The sequence below is a fragment of the Lycium barbarum genome, chromosome 11 (assembly GCF_019175385.1).
Source record: "Lycium barbarum isolate Lr01 chromosome 11, ASM1917538v2, whole genome shotgun sequence".
NCBI lineage: Eukaryota > Viridiplantae > Streptophyta > Magnoliopsida > Solanales > Solanaceae > Lycium > Lycium barbarum.
Window position 1 is genome coordinate 120,474,124 of NC_083347.1, and position 24,516 is coordinate 120,498,639.

The 24,516-nt window shown below is 36.1% G+C and overlaps 2 protein-coding genes across 2 annotated transcripts; one reads left to right on the forward strand and one right to left on the reverse strand.

Annotated features, from left to right (window-relative positions):
• Positions 1–5,492: 5,492 nt before the first annotated feature.
• Positions 5,493–12,767, reverse strand: LOC132618694 (GDSL esterase/lipase At1g28600-like). The gene is made up of 5 exons (XM_060333707.1): positions 12,437–12,767; positions 11,230–11,460; positions 7,746–7,894; positions 6,939–7,215; positions 5,493–5,910 (listed from the first exon to the last, which is right to left on the reverse strand). Exons 2-5 carry the CDS (start codon positions 11,450–11,452, stop codon positions 5,651–5,653), a joined length of 909 nt encoding a protein of 302 aa, XP_060189690.1. The 5' UTR covers positions 11,453–11,460; positions 12,437–12,767; the 3' UTR covers positions 5,493–5,650.
• Positions 12,768–15,485: 2,718 nt separating this feature from the next.
• Positions 15,486–16,646, forward strand: LOC132620218 (uncharacterized). The gene is made up of 2 exons (XM_060334906.1): positions 15,486–15,492; positions 15,976–16,646. Exons 1-2 carry the CDS (start codon positions 15,486–15,488, stop codon positions 16,644–16,646), a joined length of 678 nt encoding a protein of 225 aa, XP_060190889.1.
• Positions 16,647–24,516: the final 7,870 nt, after the last annotated feature.

Below are 24,516 nucleotides of genomic sequence, written 5' to 3' on the forward strand. Positions count from 1 at the left end.
CCGCCTATCTCAATAAAGTATATGATTGGTTCGAAGAACGTCTCGAGATTCAAGCAATTGCCGATGATATAACTAGTAAATACGTTCCTCCCCACGTCAATATATTTTATTGTTTAGGGGGAATTACGCTTACTTGTTTTTTAGTACAAGTAGCTACTGGGTTTGCTATGACTTTTTACTATCGTCCGACCGTTACTGAGGCTTTTGCTTCTGTTCAATACATAATGACTGGATTCTGTTTGATTATATTTGATTGTATTCACCCGACAGAATCTAAATAGGATTAGAAAGAGAACTTCTTTTTATTATTCGAACGTACCAACGGGTTATGAAATCGGATTGATAGCCTCCACCCGTGTTCTAGCTCGTCGAAGAGCTAGATTTGCCTCAGTTTTTTGTCTCCTTCCTTCAGCCTTTTTCACATTAGCTTCCGCTATTTCAAGAGTTTGCTGAGCTTCTACAATAAATTAGTTGTTACAAATTTTTATAGTTAGATGAATAGTTATAGAAATATGTATGTATATATGCTTTTTGAGATATCTCTACATTCTGATAGGTATAATTGATTTCATAAGCAAGTTTATAAATGGCGTCATAAAATCAAATATTCATCAAATAGATATTTAAATTGAAGACAAAATCATTTAATAAGTGCAGAAATTAAATTAGAGAGTCAAACTTTATGATAAAGCCATACAACAGTTTCATCGCAATATACCTATATCGATCTAGCATAATTAGAGGTGTTAATTGTTCGATTCAATTTTATTGGGTCTTACTTGTAAGTTTCAAATATAATATAAATAAATAGGTGATTATATCTAATTACTTTTGATTGACTAATTATATTGATCAAGTGTTTAGAGAATTATTATTCTACTCAAACCTAATCTATCTAAACAATGCCTTTATGATCTACTTAATAATTATTGCAAATATAATTATAATTAGTTGAACTGAGGATTAATAATTGAGTATAGTTATTACAGAAGTGTATCTATACCATATGTTACATAAATAGATGATTAAATCTAATTACTTTTTATTAACTAATTACAATGAATTTAAACAAAGCTTCATTAAGTTTTACTGAAGCTTCATTTTAATCAAATGCTTCCAGAATTGTTATTTGACTCAAATATGTTCCATCTTAACAATACCTTTATCGGTCTAGTGTAATTATTGAAATCAATGATCCGATTCAGTTTTATAGCTTGTAAATTTCAAAAATATTTTAAATAAATAAGTGATTATATGTTAAATTCTATTAACTAACTATATCAAATTTAAACAAAACTTCAAAAAGTCTCACGCAAGCTTCATCCTGGTCAAACGTTTTGAGAATTGTTATTTGACGCAAACACGTCCATCAAAATAATACCTTTATTGATTTAATGTAATTAGAGGTGTTAGTTGTTCGATTTGATTCAATTTTATAGGCCTTATCAGTAAGATTCAAATATAATTTCAATAGAGAGGTGATTATATCTAATTAATATTGATTAACAAATTATGTCAAACTTAAACAAAACTTCACTATATTTCATTGAAGCTTCATCCTGATCAAACGCTTCCAGAATTGTTATTTGACCTGTTCAATTAAAATAATACATTTATCGATCTAGTGTAATTTGATGTGTTAATTGTTCGATTCGATTCAATTTTATAGCCTGTGAGTTTCAAATATAACTTTTATAAATAAGTGGTTATATTAACTTCGATTAACTAATTATATCAAATTAAAACAAAACTTCAATAAGTTTCACTCAAGCTTCATCCTGATCAAGTGTTTCCAAAATGGTTACTAATTTGACTTGGACATGCTCTACTGGAGCAATACCTTTATATGTAATTAGAGGTATTCATCACTCGGATCGAGTTAATTTTACAGGAACTTACTTAAAAAATTAAATAAATATAAGATAAATTTATCTTACTTGAATAAATAGGTGATTATATCTAATTATCTTTTATTAACTAATTATATCAAATTAAACAAAACTTCACTAAGCCTCCCCCAATCCTATCAAGTGTTTTGAGTATTCATGTTATTTTATTCAGACATGATATATTGGAATAATACCTTTTTTTATCTAGTGTAATTAGAGGTGTTCATAATTCAAGTCGATTCAATTTTATAAGATCTTACTCGTAAGTTTCAATATAATTTAAACAAATAAATGATTATATCTAAGTACTTTTGATTAATAATTATATCGAATTTAAATAAAACTTCACTATGTCTCACTCAAGTTTTATCATGATCAAGTGTTTCGAGAATTGTTATTTTACTCGAACCCGATCTATCTGAACAACACCTTTATGATCTACTATTAAATTAAATTAATTAATAATTATTGTAAATGTAATTATAATTAGTTGAACCGAGGATTAATAATTGAATATATAGTTATTATAGAAGTGTATTTATACCACAATTTACATCTAATACATATTAACCTTAAATAATGTTTAATGATTAATAAGTTATAAAATAACATGAGTAAATCTAATACTGTACTATACATCGAATAGAAAGGAATTACTACATAAAGAAAAAGTTCTTGCCAGAGCTTCTTTTTTTGTTGTTATAATTATTAGGAGGGAAACATAAAATTCAAATTGAAAAGAGAGAGAATGAATTAGCCAAAAAAAAAAAAAAATCCCTCCAAATTGTTTCCCTCTAATTTGTTTGTGCCTAAATTAGAGCCTTATTTTCCTATTAGAGATATTAGAGAGCAAAAATAAAATTGACAAGGAGATTGGAGAGATTAGAGAGAACCAAAAACCCTAAACTCTAAGAAGAGATCCAAAAGCCATTTCCGAAAAAAAAAAAAAAAAAAAAGGTACATCTTCTTTCTCTGTCTCATTCACCGGACAAAGCCTTCATTTTTATTTTTATTTTTTTGTAGATTTTAATCGTCAGTTCCTCCCTCTTTTCTTGTTCTTAGATTTGCAATTCTAAAATTGTTCAACTAATGAAAGGTAATAAATTAAAAAACACCAGAAAAAACCTTTCAAACGTTGTGTCTTCTTAATATAGTACTGTTAAAATTTTATTTCTCCCTCTAGAGTAGTTACCGAATTAATTCCCTTCAATTCTTATTCCCACGTCCCTCTATGCATTCAATGCCATTACTTGGCAACTTCATATTCATAATTTAAATTGTCCATTACTTCTGATATTCTCATTTGCCTTTACAATGCCATTACTTGGCAACTTCATATTCATCATTTAAATTGTCCATTACTTCTGATATTCTCATTTGCCTTTACAATGCCATTTCCTTTGGCAATTTATGCTTTGCTATATAACAGTATTCTTCCTTCCGTTTATGAGTATGGCTTTGCGTTTGGGGGAATTTCAGTAATGTACAATTTAGCACACAAAATTATATTTGCATAGCCATATTTTTAAATTACAAATGACAAATTATGGTCGCAGCTTGTATATACAGCATTATACAATAATATACAACTTTATACGCCTACTGTAGACAATGTATAAACCTCGTATAAAAATGTACAATAACGTATAAGAATTGTTTATACACACTTCTACAGTGTTATGTAGTGTTATACAGTATTTATACAGTGTTATACAGTGTTAAAAGTATAACATAATGTACGTGTTTTATGCACACTTTACCCTTAAAAAAACACCAAATTAGAAAGGGATTTGGAAGGAAAAATAGCATCTTGGAGTTTGATAGGGGGGGAAGGGGGGTGGCTATCTCGGGTAATTATTTTAAAAAAAAAATGCAATGAAGGATACAAAATGTAAAAAAAAAAAAAGAACTATGGCCATTTCGGGTAAATACTTTAGCCAAAATGCCATAGATTGTTATTTTCCCTATTTTAAATATCCTATGGTGTGCTTTCCAGTATTTTGTTTCTCCTCTTCAATTTTTTAATATTTATAGGATTCAGAAGAAGTAATCAAGGAAAGAAAGTGCTTTTTATACTTTCTTGAATTTGCAGAAGCATGAGAATATTGCAACACTGATTAGCGCAGAAAAATTGGGATTTGACTGGTGGGAAGACGAGAGACTAATTACAGACTTCCATCTATTTGCTTCTCCATTGTTTCTCAGGTATTAATTTTTATAGTTTCCAGGATTTTGATTTTGTTGTGATTAAATCATCCTCCCATTTTGCCTATTTTTCCATTTTCCCTTTTCTTAAATTACTTATTACAAAAGACAGAAGTTGAAGAGTGTCAAACATCTATGCATAGTAGATTTCTTGACAACTACAAACCATCGGGTGTTGAAACTATATAATATTTGCCTGCAGTTAATTGAAAAGGTGGAATTTGTTTCTCTCACACGGGCCACACGTGATGTCAACTGGTCAAGTAATTTAGTTTTTCATGAAAAAATTGCATATATATTTCTGTTCTAAACTTACATCGAGCTTTGGGATCATATATCCTTTTATACATTCATATTTTATTTTTCATCTTTGAGTGGCGAGATTACTACTTGGTCATTTCTTTTGTTATTAATTTGCAGAACTTTTCAGGTCCTCTCGATGATCTTTCAAAGTTTCCAAAATAGAACTGTATACGATGGGTCTAATCCTCTAGCACCAGGGGCGGTCCTATGTGGTTTCAAGTGGATTCATATGAACTCACTTCGTTGAAAAATAACACTGTATATACATGTATATTTAATATGTTTTTAAAAAATATATATGTATATACAATGTTAGTTATATATTTCTTATATATTGAACTCACTTGGTAAAAGTCATAGATCCGCCACTGTCTAGCACAAGGCAAGCTCCGAGAGAAGACAGTAAACTGATCCTATTATACATTTTAGTGCAATAGAAGATATTTTTTCTTTTTGTTTATTATAGCATACTTCTATGGATTATACTTTCTCTTCGCCTTCACGTATAATTATTTAGTATGTACGACATCTCATATTGGTAATATTAATATTTAATACATTTTACATCTCAGTTTTACACCCCCATGCCCCAATTTGCACATTACCTTTTTTCTCCTTTTGAAATAGTTTTAAGATTAAATTTCCTTCTTTTTCAAGTTCACATATGCTTACTTAAATGAGTTAATTCCATATGTAATGGAATGTTTCTCAATAATTCGTTGTGTCAAAGGATCTTCTATAGGGTGCTAAAAGAATGTATTATGAAGAGTTGGTGGAGTCACGAATAAATGCTTATTAATTAGCATATTTTTCATGGGAAAATTAAAGTATTTTTCTTTTTTCCTCATTGTTTGGCCTCGTCTATTTCCATTTAAAATAGAAATTAGTAGAAAACATACTTCCCTAATTTTACTTTTTATAGCAAAATAAGATGTCGATAGTAAATTGACAACTAAAGCTCTAAAAATCAACTTCCTTAAAGGAATATTTGGTAAATTTTTAAATTTTGTTAATACTCCTATATTTGAATTCAATAAGAATATCAAATTGTACTTTTTGGTTATGTTTAGTATTGAATAACATATAGAAAACAAATTATTTCATAAATTAAATGGAATTTATTTAACCGCGCAAAGCGCAGCAATTTTACTAGTTTACCAATATTTGTCCGGCACATCGAAATTAAATCGCTAGACATTTGTCAAGTCTAAAAAAAAAAAATGGACAATTTATACGCAATCTCTTTCAATATGTTATTGGTCTGATAATTCTTTATTACTTAGTCCATCAAATGAACAAGGTCCATTATTCATGTGAGGAATTGTGTATGGACCTTGCAATAACCCTTTGGCTATTAATTTGTACGCTGCCTCTGTCAAGTGTACACCATCCCAACTAAAATATGAAGATGGGTTTTCACAAACATTTGATGATGGTGAGCCACATTTTGTCATTGAGTCAAAATTGTATGGACCACCTCCTCCACAACAAGCTACAATAGTGCTTGTAAAACCTACACCATCATTAAAAAATTGTCAATGAACTTCGAATTGATGTTATTTTCATAAAGTTATGGAAGATTGGAGTTAACTTATACATACTGACAGTTTAAATAATTTTTTACTTAAAATACAACTACAAACAATCAACCATAATAAGTGGAATTTGGAGTTTGATCAGGCTTGTGAAATGTCAAAAGTGCTTACTTTTCAAAAGAATGAATTATTTTAGTATGGGGAATTTCCCGTATGCAAGAAAAGAAGTTGTCTTGTTTTCAATTGGCAACATTTTCGCTTTGACACACTATGTCGAAGCGAAGCATTTTTGAGAGTTGAATTTTGGCTTGCAGTAAATTGTTTCGGATGGTCTTGGATTCCTATACCAATCAAAACTATTGTTACGTCTTTATATTAATCACTCGGTGGGATCCAATGGTTGTGCAATTTCTTCAATTGCATGGCTCGTTTACGCCTTAATCCTAACACTGGAAGATAGAGAAAACACTTCCCCTGAAAACATTTGTGTTGCTTTCACAATTCTTTCACTTCTTTCCTTGTCCTCATTAGGAGCAGAAGTTATTTTTTAGTTTTTAAGAAGGAACTCTAAGTAGTGCTTCTGATAAAAGCAGAAGTTGTTTTTTAGTTTTTAAGCATAAACTGATAAAAGCACCTTCGTCAAAAAAATTAAGTGCTTCTGATTTTTTTAGGACAATATTATCCATATCAAAAGGTTCATATATACCAAATTAAAATTAACAGTAACTTCCTTTTTTTATATTAAAATATTGGTCAAACACAAACTACTAATGCAAGCACTCCTCAAATGATTAACTGAATACACAGTGCTACTAACTTATATACTGTCAAAGTATATAAGTTAAATCTATTATGATATGTTGATGAAAAATATTAGAATTTAAGAAAAGCACAGATAACCTTTTACAACTGATTAAAACGCGTTGATATGTGTAAAAAAAATTGTCAGATTGTATAAATTAAATCTATAATGATATGTTGATGTAAGAGTTTAGATATTACGTACCATATTTTTGGGGAGATTTGTAAATTTGCATGGCTGCATTGTAGTAATCAGCATAGATAATATTGGCATGCTGATGAATCTCACGAAGTCGCTGAATTTCTTCTTGAAGTAGTTGATTATGATATTCAGCAAAATCATTTAACCAATTGATGCAACCTGTTGAAGCATCATATTCATTTTTATTTGAGTCTTTAAAAATTGTTAGATACGCAGCTGAACATCCAATTGGTAGATTTCCAGGTACTATCAATGTTTGAGCTCCAAGTTCAATTAGTTCCTGCATCATAATCGAAAAAAAAAATCATTTGTTTGAATAAAAAATATATTTAAGTAACACTACCAAAAAAGAAATAGGACAGCATACATAGCTAGATAGGACATACTTATTTGTTATACGTTTATCTGAGACAAAGGGATGCCTAAGGCTCGCTAGTAGATAAGTGAATTTTGTACTTGTTTGTCTAGTGATCAGTAAACTTTCTTTTCACCTATACATATAGAATTAGTGACGGGCAAACAAAACAAATGTAAATGTCCGACAGATGTTTTTATTGGAATGCCGTCGGAAATATGAGATTTCCGACAGAAAGTCCATCAAAAAACTTTCAGTCTTTCTGTCAGAAATTCGCGTTTTAGTTAGAGAAGATCATCTCTAATCAACAAAAAACTGTCACTACTCTTAGCAATAAATTATCAAAAAACAAATCTATTCATCGACCACAACCGATAATTAACAAAAATACATTGCTAATTTCTGATTCTTTTAGTGTAATACATGAATTGACGAAAATAATAAGTGGTACTTACATTAATGGCTAGACCAATTGCTGAAATAACTGCAGGCACATATGACTGAACTTCTACTCCCGATTTTCCTTGAGAAAATGGATGATTATAATCATTGCCTCCAATTTCCCCCATTAGAACTAGAGAATTTCCAAGAAATTCCCTGCAACCTAATTAATATTTTAAATAGTTAGAATAATAACGAAATCCTGCTTCTTCTATTTTCTTAAAAAAAGAATTATTTTATAGTTTTTTGAAAATAAAAATTGTCTTAAAATAACACTTGATTTATAGAGTAAAGTGTTAGGCTAAACATTCCAAAGATACTTTTAACATGATGTGACATTGTCCGCTTTGGGCCAAACCCGCACAGTTTTCCCCAAAAGGCCTCACATCATTAAGAGTATCCAACTCCTTAGAAGTAGCTCATTTTTCTTTCCATCTACCAATGTGGTACTTTGTTCGCATACCAAACAATCTCCCCCTCGAACTAAGTTTCACGTGGCTCATTATCATACCACGGGTCAGAGATTCAACATGTCTGTGTGCCACCCACACTGTCAGAGTATTTACGGTCACTGAAGCCCAAAGGCTGTGAATGCGTCTTCAAAGCTACGGGGAAAGGTCGTAAACCACCCCATAGATGGGCAAAGGCACTAAGCCGGGCCCCACACCACACTCCGCCATCTTCATACTAGTCCCGCCAAACCATTGGCTCTAATACCAGTTGTTGGGCTAAACGGTCCAAAGATACTCTTAACATGATGTGATATTGTCCGCTTTGGGTCAAGCCCGCACAGTTTTCCCCAAAAGGCCTCACATCATTAAAAGTTTCCAACTCCTTATAAGTAGCTCCTTTTTTCTTTTCAGTTACCAATGTGGTACTTTGTTCGCACACCCAACAATCTACCCCTCGAACTAAGTTCCACATGGCTCATTATCATACCGCGGGTCAGAGATTCAACATGTCTGTGTACCACCCACATCGTCAGAGTATTTACAGTAATCGAAGCCCAAAGGCTGTGAATGCGTCTTCAAAGCTACGGGTAAAGGTCGTAAACCGGCCCATAGACGGGCAAAGGCACTAAGCCGAGCCCCACGCCACACTCCGCCATCTTCATACTCGTCCCGCCAAACCATTGACTCTGATACCAGTTGTTAGGCTAAACGGCCCAAAGATACTCTTAACAAGATGTGATATTGTCCCCTTTGGGTCAAGCTCGCACGGTTTTCCCCAAAAGGCCTCACATCATTAAACATTTCCAACTCCTTATAAGTAGCTCATTTTTCTTTCCATCTACCAATGTGGTACTTTGTTCTCACACCCAATATAAAGCTCTCACTATACGAACAATGCATCCAAAGTCTTTAGCTTTATCAGGCAATAGATGACTTAGCAAGAAATCCAAAAACATCTAATACTCCTAGTGTAATTTACAAACTACAATTCCTTTAGGAACATATCACCAAGTAATCTAGCTTTGTGTGTTAATCATTTTATTCTGTTAATTAACACGGATTCAGAATTTGAAGTTCATATGTTTTAAATTTAAATTTTGTGTGTTTTGAAGTTCATTATATGCACATATGCAGTGAAATGCTCAACAAATATATAAGATTTAGACCAAAATTATTAAGTTCTATCATGTTCTTCCATGCTAGCTCGGTTCTTGCTAATAATGCAAAGATTTTTTTCATTATTAATGAATTTCAACCGGTAATAACATGTTAGTATTGAGAATTAATATAATTAAATTTTAAATGTATGCTGTCTCTAATAGCTTAAGCTTTTAGATAAGATGATTCACATACTTCAATATGATCTCAGAGCAGCCATAGGTCATGTGATTGAATCTCATCACCACACATTATCAAAAAGAATTTCCACGTGCGGTCCATAAAAAAAATCAAGCCCATGCATTTTTATCAGTTTACTAGTTAATATTTATTATAATAATTTATTCGTGATTTGGTTATGTAAATAGTTTTATATGTCCGGTTCATGAAATACTCATCTAAGACTACTTCCAAGACTCCCTTTCTTACCGACCACACCCACCCAGCTAAGGTAAGACTAGATTTCTTTCTTCATTGACAAAGAGCTCGTTTGGATTGGCTTATAAGTTGCTTATAAGCTGTTTTCAGTTTTTTTGAGTGTTTGGTTGGTCAGCTTAAAGTCATTTTGTGCTTAAAATAAGCTCAAAAAAATAATTGGGCCCATTTGACTTAGCTTATCTAAAGCAGCTTATAAGCTGAAAACACCTTATAAGCAAAAAAAAAATAAGTTAGACTACCCCAACTTATTTTTTTTAGCTTATAAGTTGTTTGCAGCTTATAGGCATAAGCTCATCCAAACAGGCTCAAAGTCTCTTTAACTTGTACTTGCGTCTAACTATATATTAATATAAAAGCAACCACTTTTCTTCTTTAAAGCACCTTTTTAGATGATATTTAAAAATAAAATAAAAATTGATGCAATTTAATTTAATTTCAATCTTTTATAGTTATACAAATATTATGCTATATTTAGGATTATAAATCTTAAAAGTTTTACAGTCATAAAAATATTGCGATAAATTTATGACAATAAATTTCAAAAGTCCTTCTTTCTAGCTCGTCCAATAGTTTATAACCCTAATTATTATGGCTTGAGGCTAAGTATTTTGTGACCTAAGCTCTAGGCCCTATATTGTTAGACTAATTATGAAGTGACTCCTAGTTGACAATATGAGTAGAGAAAGCAATAAATATGTTATTGACTGAGGAATAGGTCTTGGTTTTCTTTTCTTTTATAACATGATAAGAGGCACAATCCCTAACTTAAGGTTATATCATCTTATTTTATTTTTTTGCTTGCCCTGAATTTCTTTTTTTTTTTTCTCGTATTTTTTACGTCTTTGTTACGAAAATGACAAATCTTATTCTATGTTTTGGTCCACTTTAGGGGTTTGCAAACAAAAGAAAAAACAGGAGTATGAATAACTCAAAAGGATTAACTATTAATCCATGATGTGGGGTCTTTAAAGTCCCATTTATCCATAGAAAGTTTTTTCATCTTTTCCAAAATATTGTTTGGTTATACATTAAATTGATTTTTTTCCCTCTCAACTTCAATATTTTTCAAGTAAAATGCATTCAAACAACAACCCAGTGTTTTATTTTCACGGTAGGGGTCTGGGGAGAGTAGAGTATACGCAGATCTTACTTCTACCTTATGGAGATAGAGAGGTTGTTTCCGAAAAACTCTCGACTCACTGTAACGCATGACAAAACAGTTTGTAAAAGAAAATACAGAAGTAAATATTGCAATTAAGACATATATAGCAAATTGTAGGAAGAACGTTACATAGCATTCAGAGCAAAATAATGTGATAACTGAAGCATCACAAACAATAAGTAGTAATAGAACTTCAACTTTCAAATATCTTTTTTTAATTTGAACTTCAAAAACTCATTTGTTTTTCTTTCAAATTTCAACCAAATCTATATCCAAAACCATACTTACTTGTTGGTGACTTGCACAAAATTGGCAACATTTGTTTGAACCAATCCAATTGAATTCCTAGTGAGACATTGGTGGCAGGGTTCTTAATTCCTCTTTTCTCTAAAAATGAAATATCCACAGCTGTTGCTCCTGCTACTGCAAAATTCACTCCTCTTATAGATTTTTTTCTACTTGACATGTTTTTCATAACACCAGCATATGGTGGCACAAATGGAAATCCCATACTCTCAGCTGCAAAATAATCACATAACTTAATTAATAACTAAAGATTTAATCCATAAAAAGAGGAATAGACACCCAAAGGAAAAAGACAAGCTTAACCAAAAAGAGTTAACTATATTATTCCCTTCGTCTCAATTTATGTGACACAATGTCATTTTCTATTTGTACTAAAAGATTGTCACCTTTTTATATTAAAAATAATTTAACTTGAAAATTCTCATTTTGCGCGTGATGAGATGATTTATAGCCACAAAAAAAATAGTAAAGTTTATATTAGACAACAATTTTTAAAAAGCCTTTCTTTTTTATTCTGAAAATTCGTGCTCAGTCAAAAAGTGTCACATAAATTGAACGGAGGAAGTACATACATACTCATACATGTTCAACTAAAGAGGGAGCAGTAACTTATTATGCATGCATAGGCAAATCAGTATTTGAACTTGATAGGTTCGAACATAAAAATTCTTACCCGTGAAATTACACTAGCTTTAAAATTATGGAGTCGGAATCTAAAATTTTGTGATTTTCAATGGATATGTCTATATTATGTCAAAAATGCTAGGTCCATAGAAACGAGACATCTTCCTTTAATATGCAAGTATTTTGGTTGAAAACACAGACATGTATGTGGTTGGATAATTCAACTTGCAGCTCACAAGCTACTTCCATCAAACATTAAAGTTCTTAGCACTGAACTTACACTAGTGAAATTATGGGTTCCGAATCTAAAATTTGTTGAATTTTTGTAATTTTCAAGATATATATCTATGCTTCATATAAATATACCGGCACCATTAAAATGGAATGTCTTCTTTTGATACAAAAGTATTATTGTTGAAGACACTCACGCATATACGTACGGTTGGATAGTTTTCGTAGTGCAAAAGCTACATCGACCACTATATGTACTAATAGTAAAAGAAAAGTATATTTATATAATCACGTCACTTAAGAGATAATAGCCAAGCATGCTATTTATATGTACCAATGAAATCAATAACGAGACGGCCATCGGAGAATCGACCGGTGGGATGATGAAAGAAGGTTTCACCATAAGGAAGCACAGCGGAAGTAACATGGTTATTCGATTTTGATAGGCGAATTAAGTTTCCGGTATCGGCTAATGAATCACCAAAGCTAATTATCGACTCCTAGCATCCAATAACATGTCCAAATGTTGCAATTAACAAAAAAATTATGTAAATAAAAAAATTAGAAGAGGCCATGGAAATTGCCTTGAGTGGTTTTTCAGAAAATTTTGAGAGTAGAGTGTTTGTATTTTTTGGTTTTGGATATAACAGTGGTTTAAAAAATGCTTGGAGTCCTCTAAGGAGTTTAGTGAAAATTGGAGTGAATTTATACAAACTTTTGTGGACCTACCAATCACCACAAATATCCAAATTGCAAGGGCCTAACGAGGAAAGATTCCGTTAAGTTCACCAAACGTTACTTTTAACGGTTTCCGTTATTCCAAAATACGGATAATAGGCATTTTTTTTTTAATTTTGTCCTAATTATTGATAAATTTAGTTTTAGTTTTTGTGATTGATATAATTAAGCACATTTGACCTTTGATTCATTGGATCGTGATTCGTGAGATTTGATCTTTTTATATAAGAAATATGTTACTTCAACTATTTTTATAACTATATAGCCCTTAAATATGGAGTAATTGGACAAACTTAACATATAATATAGTACATGGGTGGTCAAATGATTTGATGATATATCATTCATGAAATTAGTAAACAGACGGATCAAAAGCACACATTTCGATTAATCGAAAATTTAATATGTTTACTTAGATATCACAAGAAAAAAATAGATTCCGTTGATATTTGAGGGACTAAAAATGCAAAGTTTCTTTCAAAATAAATTAAAAAAGAAAATTGGTATTTGTCTATTACTTTAAAAATAATTCAATGTTAAGCTTCTCATTTATCCCTAAGTAGAAGCTTTTATAGATATATAAATGTGTTATAAACTTATTAGATGTGTAAGGTAATAAATTTATTAGTGCACCCCGGGGCGGAGCTAGCTCATCGGGTGCGGTTGTGGTCGAATTCAGTAATTTTGGTCCAAACCTCATATTGTATTAAAAAATTTATTGAACATATACAAACTATTACTTTAAAACTCAATAACTTTAAAAAATTAAAATCCCGAACCCATAAACGTCAAATTTTGGCTCCGCCGCCTCTGAGTGCACCGAGCTGTCCTTTATAAACTTATTATATGTGTACGGTAAAATTTAATTTTCTCACACCTAATATTTACACCAAATCAATGAATGAAAGACATGTGTCTTTCATACACACAGTGGCGGGGTCAGGATTTCCGCCGAGGGGGGTTCAACATATAAGAAAGTAAACATACGAAGAAGCCTAAGGGGGTTCAACATCTACTATATATAAAAAAAAAATAATTTAACCTTATAAAAACAGTGTTTTTTTCCGCCGAGGGAGTTCGGATGAACACCGTCGGCATAGTGTGGCTCCCCCACTGCATACACACATTTATTATTTAATCATGGTTAAGTAATAGGAATATGTATTCTTACTTTAAATTTTAACTATTACTATTAATTTTAAAAAAATATATAAATATTGAGTACAAAAAAATATTTATTGTATGTGCAATAATATAAATTTCAAAAAAAATTAAAAATTTATGTTCAGTCAAATTAAATCCAATAAATTGATACTGTAAAAGTATGAGAATGAAGAAGCTTTGTCCGAGGGTTGAAATGTGAATCACGTGCTTTAGCAACAATATTTAATGTTCCATCATGTACAATTTTAAATAAGCAGATGTGTGCATGGCTGGCATATGCTATAAATCTGTTTACTCTATTCTTCAACCTGCCAATTAGTTGCACTACTCTGAAGCAATGAAAAAGGTCTTTCTGCCATGCAAATTTCGGGTAGGGTCGGCTGGGAGTCAGAAATTCTATTCTTCCCAACTAAATAAGCACTTTTGCAAAGTTCGTCTTCCCGCGGTCAAAACAAGACTTACGGATAACAATCAGTTTTGTTTATAGAGTGAAAAAAGGAAATTTGTCAACGAATCTACAGGGCTATCACCTTCTTTGGCCAGAAATCAAACACCCTTGACACGCATTCTCTGTCGGAGTTCAGACCTCAACCTCTTGATCTGGATATTATTTTTGCCATAATGACTCAAATGGCCATAATGACTTAATGTCATTTCTATTCTTTCTTGTCAAAATTTATCTTAATTTAAAATTATATAATATAAATTATAGTAATTTTTATATAAATATGATCAAATTTGGATTAAATTGGCCTTTTCTTATCAGCCAAGTAGATATTAGTAGAAAGGTAGCTGGTACAATAAAGTATACTTTATCCGAGGTAAAATAAAAGCTGTAGAGTCAGATTACTTTTAAATATGAAAAGATGAGTTTTGATTCAGATATATTAAAAAAAATGGGTTACACAAATAAAATAGATTAGTAGCTCTTGAAGGGGTTTGAGGTAGATCAGTCGGGTCGGTTCGGTTTGGTTTAAGGTTTATTAGGTTGATTTATCGATTATCGATTTGTAAATATGCTAAACAGATAAATCAAATAAGATATTCATTAGTGATTTCTGTTAATCAATTGATTGTTTCTAAATTTTGTGTCAAGTCAAATAAAGTAAAATGGAGATATATTTGAAGGCAAATAAATTCAAAAGATTTCGCTGGTTATCTCTTTTTGGGACAGTTGTTTAGTAAATGATATTCTTTTTATTTCTCGTGCACTTTATGAACCTTTTAAATTATAGTATAAAGATCTCTTTTAAGTAAATTGAAAAATTTATGAGAAAATATTAGATTATGATCAAAATTATAGACATCAGACGACAATATAATATTTTATATGTCCCAAATGCTATATTTACACAATTGTTTTTTAAAAAAGATAAAATTTAAATAATGACTAAAAAGAGATATTTTCGTAAATCTGCCAAACAAATCAGCAAAAATTTCATCCACAGAATTAAAAATATATAATGTCACATCAAATGATTATGGGAGGTAATCCCAACTGACAGATATGGACTTATATATTTCACTTTACATGTGGTTGTTTTTAGTTACGTTATACCTTAGACTGGACAATATACTTATCTTCTTGTCACCTACCGCTTTTCTTCCTTTTACTTCAACAAAAACTTTATTTGTATTAGCATTTATATTTAACAAATGAATGCAAAATTTATTCATAATTATTTCCCTAATATTTAGAAGAGGGAGTTTGGTGGACGAACAAGGCCAAACAGGGGTAAAAATGTATTTCATAGTGGTAGGTTGATAATGATAGATTATGTAAATATTTTGTAATATTTTGTAATCTCTTATTTAGGTTAGAATATTTTGTAATATTTGTTACTCTCCTATTTTGAGTAGGATATTTGTGTATATTAACAAATTCAAGGAATGAAAGGAAACTACGGAAAATATTCTTTCATGGTATCAGAAGTCTAGGGTTTTCTTCTTTTTTCCTCTCCGCTGCCATAGCTCCGTCGGCTGCCACCTCTCTCATTTTTTTTTCCGCCACCATGTCCACCTCTAAATCATCCTTCCACCCCGCTTTCGCCGTCTCCAACATCCGTAATCATATTCCTGTGGTTCTTGAAATGGAGAATGCACAATACGGCACATGGGCGGAATTGTTTAGGATCCACGTCATATCTCATAGGGTCATACACCATATCATCGCACTAGAGAAAGGAAAGCAGGCAGCCCCTCCCTCCGATGACGACAAAGAACTTTGGTCGACCCTTGATGTGACTGTGCTCCAGTGGATTTATTCCACGATTTTGAATGACCTCCTTACTACTATTCTTAAACCTGGAGCAACGGCCATGGAAGCCTGGGATCGCTTGCGTGATATCTTCCAGGACCATCAAAACTCCCGTGCCGTTATGCTCGAACAAGAGTTTTCTACAACTAGGATGGAAGACTTCCCGAACGCGTCTGCGTATTGTCAGAGGCTCAAGAGCATCTCCGATCAGTTAAAAAATGTGGGGGCTCCGGTTTCCAATTCCCGCCTTGTTCTTCATCTTGTTTCGGGTCTCACCGACGCATTCAAGGGTGTGGGAACGCAGATACGTCACAGCAAACCATTGCCTCCTTTCACCGAGGCGCGCTCCTCACTCGTTCTGGAGGAACGAGAACATGAGATGTAGGCGGCCCACTCTATTCCTTCGGCGATGGTGGCTGCCACAAGTGGTGAGGGTTCGACTAATTTTTTTGATAATACTCATTCGTTTGGTCATGTTGTGAATAACAGGGGCAAAAATAACAACAACAAAGGCCGCATTCTGGCCGTCGGAATGGCACTGGCCGTGGCAACGCTGGCGGCAAAGCTGGCCGTGGCGGCAGCCATGGTCACAACGAGGGAAATCATCAGCCACCGCCAGGCAGCTGGCTGCGTCAACCGTCTCCTCAGCCGTCGCAGCTTCCTAATTATGTTTGGGGGTGGATGTCACAATGGGTCGTGCCACCTTGCCAGTATCCGTCCACTTGGCCGACGTCTTCGCAAGGGCCCTCGGCCAAACAGCTGGTCATTCTCGGCCCTGCTCCCTAGCCTCCGCAACAGGCGCATGCTGCTGCCCCGTTTCAGCAGATGTATGCCCCGTCTTATGCTCCCACGGACATCGAATCAGCAATGCATACGATGACTTTGAATCCTCCGGACCAGAAGTGGTACATGGACACCGGTGCCACATCTCACATGACATCCATGAATGGTAATCTCTCATCTTATTCTAATTTGAGCAATCATCATCATGGTATTGTTGTTGGTAATGGTCATTCAATTCTAATTCACGGTTGTGGTCATACTCATTTGCCTCCCTCAAACCCTCCTTTATCGTTGAAAAATGTCCTCCACGCCCCAAAACTCATTAAAAACTTAATCTCTGTTAGAAAGTTCACTACTGATAACTCTGTGTCTGTTAATTTTGATCCATTTGGGTTTTCTGTGAAAGATTTTCAGACGGGGATGCCACTAATGAGATGTGAGAGCCATGGCGATCAATATCCCATCACCACCACCATCACAAACACAGCCAATTCTCCATCAACCTTTGCTGCTTTGTCTTCTTCTCTTTGGTATGATCGTTTGGGTCACTCGGGAGCGTCAGTTTTGAATTCTCTTAGGATAAATAAAAGCATTGAATGTAATAATTCTAGTTGCTCTAGTATTTGTCATTCTTGCGTGCTTGGAAAACATATTAAGTTGCCTTTTCTTCCATCTAATTCGAAGGAAAGACTATTTTCACTTCACAACCAACTATCCTAAGCGATATAGCACGACCTACCACGCAAGTTCTGGATTCACATTTGCTAACAATGAACACAAAAAGTTGTCACACTCACAATGGCATAAGGATTTGAACACTCAATTCATACACACTCTAATATCTATGATATCCCAAAAAGAACCATACATGTCAATTCATTACACCCTGAGATACTCAAATTTACTTTCGGAGGGGTCACTTTAAAATCAATTCATTTTCAAGTTCACAAATATCCTTTTTCATTCAAAATTCATGCCAACAGTTCAAAATGCAACAACCATGAAAGCCACAATTACTTTAAATAAAATTTAACAAATATATACTATGAAGTACATCAGGTAACCCACCCCTAGCAAAAAGAGGATGCATTGTCCCCAATGCATCAAAAAATCATACCATCACCCTATGGTGGTGGGGCCGACCTGAAATGCTCTAATCCTGTTGTTGCTGCTGAGGTGTCTCCTCCGCAGCAGTGCGAATAGGGGCTCTCTCTACTGCTGGCTCAGTGGACTGAAGCGGTGGAGCAGACTGGCTCTGTGACTGCAGGTGTTGATGAGCTACCGTGATCGGCCTGACTGGTGCTGGGATAGCACTAGTGCTGGAAGATGCGCCGGGGAGCCTCATGTCCAGGCGCGACCGCTGAATACCCTCCTGAAGCTCGGGGTCTTCATCCTCATTATCCTCCTCCTCATCATCATCATCAGCCAATGTGATAGGCCTCTTTCTCTTGCGACTTTCCCTAGGCTCATCCTCAGCCACCAAGTCATCTACTTTGATCAAATCGAAAATGCTGGCGACCGGTGCAGGTGGTGTCGGGTTATCCATAATAACCTGCTCTCTTGTCCGAAGGGCCGCAATCTCAGTTCGGAGCTGGTCAAGCTCGGTCTTCAAATCTCCTGAAGTACCAGACTCACTCTTCTTCTCAATAATGAATATCCGCATCTCTAAACTGTCAAGTCATGCATTGACTCTAGCATGATGCCTCTCCACAGCCTCCTGAAGAGGCTCCAACTCCGGTGCAATCTCTTTCCGGACAAACCTACCCAACTGCTGTAATATCCGGGTCACCTGCTGATCAGCACGCTCTACCTTGATTGCAAACTCTCTGAAGTTGGCTCTGAGGACAAAGAGATCCTCGGAAGCTGATGCTGCGGCTGACGGAGGAATAGGAGATGCAGATGGAACAGCAGGCCGAGGTGGTGCCTCTGAAGAAGGGGTAGCATCATCTACAGATGGTATGGAGGCCTCTGTTGTGGACAGTCCTTCTGTGCTGATATCAACTGTGCCCTGTGGTACTGAATCTATGACATGCTCAGCCTTCTCACCCATGAGATCTAGGAATGAAGTACTGGTGGCCTGAGATGTACGAAGGGTCTCATCCCTACTCCGTGTGATGTCACACACCTTTGTTGCGGGAAGAGTAGCTGCAAATGTATCAATGTGCCTCACCTGGGCCAACCTACACAACTACGTGATAAGGAATGGGAATATCAAGGTGGTCGCCTCCTGTGGTACGCGTGCCCGAATGGCTCTACTGATCAGATCACATAAGTTCATTGGGTACCTCGATAGCATGGCAGCCACAACCACTGCTCTGTCCGGCGTGACTATGTTATCTGCTCCCATGGGCAGAACCCGATAGATGACGAAATTCTACCAAAATTTAGCTTCCAAGCTGATATCCGCCTTATGGATTTTGGCAGACAAGTTTCTCACCCATGGGGCCTGGTCCGCCGGCCCTCTAGCCATCACCGTCGCAAACCATTCCCGTACAGATTGCTCAGCCCTTCTTTCAAACTTATCATCATATTCCACTGTGGTCGGTGCCACGAAATCATCACCAAAATAAAACCTGTTGATTGTGCGGGCTGAGATGTCAACATGGACACCCCGAACATACACTGTGTCTAATAGAAGGGCGGCTTTCAAAGCTCTCTTGTTCTTGTGGCGCTGCTCGAGAATTACTCTGTAAGTAGCATAGAATTCTCGAACCATGGTCGGGCAATAATCCCCTGGAGGCTGTGTGAATGCCTCAAGATGATAGTGCTGGATGAGATCGGTAATCCGAGGGTAGCTCTCTAAGTCGCTCATATTAATTTGTTCTTCTTCTTGAATATTTCTCCTCGGATTACCCCCGTCGACTGTAGTGGCCCCTTTTACATAGTACTTTCGGCACCCTTCATAGGGGAAGCAGATTGCCGCTATCTCCATCTTTTACAGTCGCAGCCGCTCTTGCTCCCCATTTGAATTTTGATCAGGAGCGGCTGGTTGTTCTGTTGCTGCATCGCTAGAATCAGCGGATGTGGAGAATGAAGTCTCCTCTGTAGACTGAGAGGAGAGTAAAGTGGGTGATTCTGCTTGGGGCGTGGTGGTCTGTGCCCTCGATCTAGTCGTTGGGACTACTGCTTGACGTTCAGAGTTAGAGGGTTCATCCCTAAGAGTAAGGGTTGTTTGACCCCGACCGTGGCCTTTTCTGGGACCACCACCCCGCTTGACTGGATTCTTTGGAGGCATACCTAAGAAAAGAACACACTTCATTGTTAAGACGACCATAGAAACATAACAGAATCAGACAAAAGTACAAGACATGCGATAATGTTAAAGCTGTCAGTGGTTCGTCGATGTGCTATAAGAGTCGTCGAACAGATCGACAGGGCGTCGAAGTTCCCATCGAATTGATCGACGAGCCGTCAATCTCATCGTCGATCTCTTATTATCCGCTAGAAATTTTGACTAAAAGACGGTGAGAAAGACGCCCCGTCGATCGATTCAACGGGCCGTCGATCTCTTGTTAGCCACTGGAAATTTCAACTGAAAGACGGTGGGAAAGACGCCCCGTCAATCGATTTGACGGGTCGTCGAATCCACCGTCGATGTTGTTTTGGTTAAGAACATTTGATAAGGCTCATTCGACGTTGAATAGGACGGTCCGTCGATTGAATCGACGGGCCGTCGAACTGAGCGTCGAATGTTTTCGCATGCTAAAACTACAGATCCCATACACTTCTTTGGCCGAGGTGTAAATCGTCACGTATTTTGGAGTTACTCAGACTTCACCCCATGTTGGCTTAGGTTAGACTAGGGAAAACACTTGGCGGGCAAAACAACACGATGGTCTTAATGCCCTCCAAGCCATCGTGACATACAATGCCATACTTTGGCATTTCATCGAACAGGTGGTGGGCAAGACAACAATACTCTCATGAATGAAGTGTGTTTGTCGTAATGCCCTCCGACTCGGCTAAAGATCCATGACCCAACAACCACAAATAAACCAACAAACCACCCCAGCAAAAAATATGAGCATCCCAGGCGAAAATAAAATGATGCAAAAACAAGGAAAACAATAAAAAATATGCAAAACAAGCCATGGAATACAAAAACAAACAACACAAGGGAGCACACAATGCAGTAAGGCACATACCTTGAAATAGAATGAATATGATTTCAACTTTTTAGAATGAAAAAACACCCGAAGAAGCACACACACAGAGGGACAGAGTAGTAGGGAAGGGGGGAGGGAAGTGGCTGTTGTGGGGTGGTGAAGGAAAGGGTGAAGTGGGTGGGGTAACGGTTATGGAAAGGGGGAGAGCTGGAGAGAGAGAGAGAGAGAGAGAGAGACGTTATATAAAAAAAATGGGAAGCAGTGGAACGGACGTGGGTTATAAACCCACGTTTCTGAACCGTCGTGGTAAAAAGACGGAGCGTCGATTAATTCGACGTTTCATCGAGTGAACACCCCCCTCCGTCGATTTTTTTTTATATATATGAAAAAAAAACGCCCGTCGATCTAAGCGTCGATCAGTTCGACGGAGCGTCGATCAGTTCGACGGAGCGTCAAACCTGTCGTCGATTTGTCGTTATTTCCAGTGACCAATATTTCATGCGATCCACTTGACGGTGCATTCGACGTTTTGTCGATCAGATCGACGTTCCATCGAATGTGTCGTGTAACTGCTTTTCTAGCAATTTTTTAGTTCAACACTTAGGTTCCTCAACACATCAACAAACATTAAAACAACACAACAACAAAAATCAACGGAATGAAAAAAAAATATTTGGAAAATGCACATGGGTTGCCTCCCAAAACGCACACAATTTAACGTCGCGGCACGACGTAATACCACTTTTGATGTTAATGTCCGATGCCATGTTTTAACCGGTGAGCATCAACAATCTTGTCTCCATCAACCATCTAATGGTAGCGTTTTACCCGATGGCCATTCACCCTGAAAGTACGCGTCCCATCATCGGACTTTAACTCCATTGACCCATTGGGTGAAACACTCACCAAAGTAAAAGGGCTGGACCACTTGGATTTCAACTTGCCCGGAAAGAGCTTCAACCTTGAATTGAACAGCAACACCGAATCACCCGGTTGAAAATCTCGCTTCAGAAGTTTGACATCATGATAGTGTTTCATCCTTTCTTTGTACAAACCCGTACTCTCATAGGCATGATACTGAAACTCATCCATTTCATTCATTTGAAACAACCGCAGCTTGGTTGCTTCGTCCCAATTCATGTTCAATTTTTTTAATGCCCACAAAGCCTTGTGTTCAAGTTCAACAGGTAGATGACAAGCTTTACCGAACAACAACCGATAAGGAGAAGTACTAATGGGTGTCTTGAACGCTATTCTATAAGCCCAAAGAGCATCATCAAGCTTAGATGACCAATCAGTTCGGTTTGCATTAACCGTTTTGACTAAAATGCTCTTTATCTCCCGATTGGAGACTTCGACTTGCCCACTAGTTTGGGGATGGTAAGGCGTTGCCACCCTGTGTTGCACTCCATATTTCTCCAAGAGATTAGTGAATTGCTTGTTGCAAAAGTGAGTGCCACCATCACTAATGATTGCCCTTGGAGTGCCAAACCTTGTGAATATGTTTCTTTTGAGAAATTTGGTGACACTTTTGCAATCATTGTTGGGCAATGCTACAGCTTCAACCCACTTGGACACATAATCAACCGCAACAAGGATGTAACGCATACCACGAGAACTCACAAATGGGCCCATAAAGTCGATGCCCCACACATCAAATAGCTCAACCTCCATGACAAAATTCATTGGCATTTCGTGCTTCCGCCCAATCGACCCTTGGCGTTGACATTGGTCACAAGATTTCACCATCAAATTTGCATCATGATAAAGGGCAGACCAATAATAACCACATTCAAGCACTTTAGCTGCAATGCGGTTCCCACTGTGATGACCCCCCACAGGAGAGTCATGGCAAGCTTTCAAGATTTTCATGGCCTCGGATTCCGAATGATGTTGTCGGCACAAGTTCGGAATAAATAGGGCTCATCCCAATAGTATTAACGACTATCTCTCAAGAATTTCTTCTTTTGATAAGCCTTGATATCGTCGGGGATAAGACCCGTCACCAAGAATTTGGCGATATCTGCATACCAAGGGGCAACCTCACAAGATACTGCCAAGAGCCTCTCATCGGGGAAAACATCATTTAACTCAAGATTACCATTCGGTCTCCCAGCTTCCTCAAGTCTAGATAGATGATCCGCAACTTGATTTTCACAACCTTTTTGATCTTTGACCTCAAAGTCAAACTCTTGCAACAACAATACCCAACGAATCAACCGTGGCTTTGCATCTTTCTTTGTCATCAAATATCTCAAGGACGCATGATCCGTATGAGCAACCACTTTGGATCCAAGTAGATAGGCCCGAAACTTCTCAAACGCGTAGAAAATGGCTAGAAGCTCTTGCTCGGTGATGGTATATGTCACGCCCCAAAACCCACCCTAGACGTGACCGGCATCCGACGTTATGAACAACATCGGAAGAACCTAAACGATACAATAATAACACTTGAACCCGTCAGGTTCAACATTCGCCTCCCAAAGTTTATAAAGTAAATGTAACAAATCATGAATATATAAATTAAATCAGCGGAAGTCTTTATTCACCAAATACTTAGTCAAACGTAATAACGTGCTCGAGAGTTAATCAACAACTCAACAACTACCAACAAAATCGTATATTATGCAGCTTCTAAGATAATGAGCAATGTCTAAATTATCGGGACGCAGCCCGAAACTAAATGACGAAGAGTAAAGATAGAATGGTGCCCCACGAACAATCATGTGGGCTCACTGAATAGTCTCGAAAGTAACAAGTTCTCTTAAGTCGTAGGCGTATCACGAACCTGCTCCTCAATAATACCTAACATACCATAAAAAACAACAATGGTATGCCTGAGTACTGGGACGCTATATTATGGAAGCGATAATAAGGACGCAGGGACATTCATAGAAAAACAAGGTGTCAACAATTGTTCGACTTCCACACAAAATCAAGGGCAAGATACTGAGTTATATATGAAAGAGTCGAACTCGAATCGATCAGCGAATACGCTTCAAAAGAACATATAGTAAGAATACCTGTGACCCCGGCATCAAGATCTTCTGTCGTATCCCTACAAGTCAAACTATAAAGTCGAGCTTGTCCCCTATTAGCGATGTTAGCAACCGTTTTACCAGCCCTATTACCACGAGTATTAAGGGTGTTGTTAGCATTACCATCAGATGGATTATTCCTTTGACCTGAAGAGTTAGCCATTTCACGAAGCCACTTCCTACAATATTTCTTGATATGACCCCTAATCCCACAATGGTGACAAACACGATCCTCCCATCTAAATGCTTGTCGGTTACTACCTTGCGAATATCTGTTCTGATCATTGTTCCTCTGACCTTGTCCACCAGATGGAACACCCATATTAGA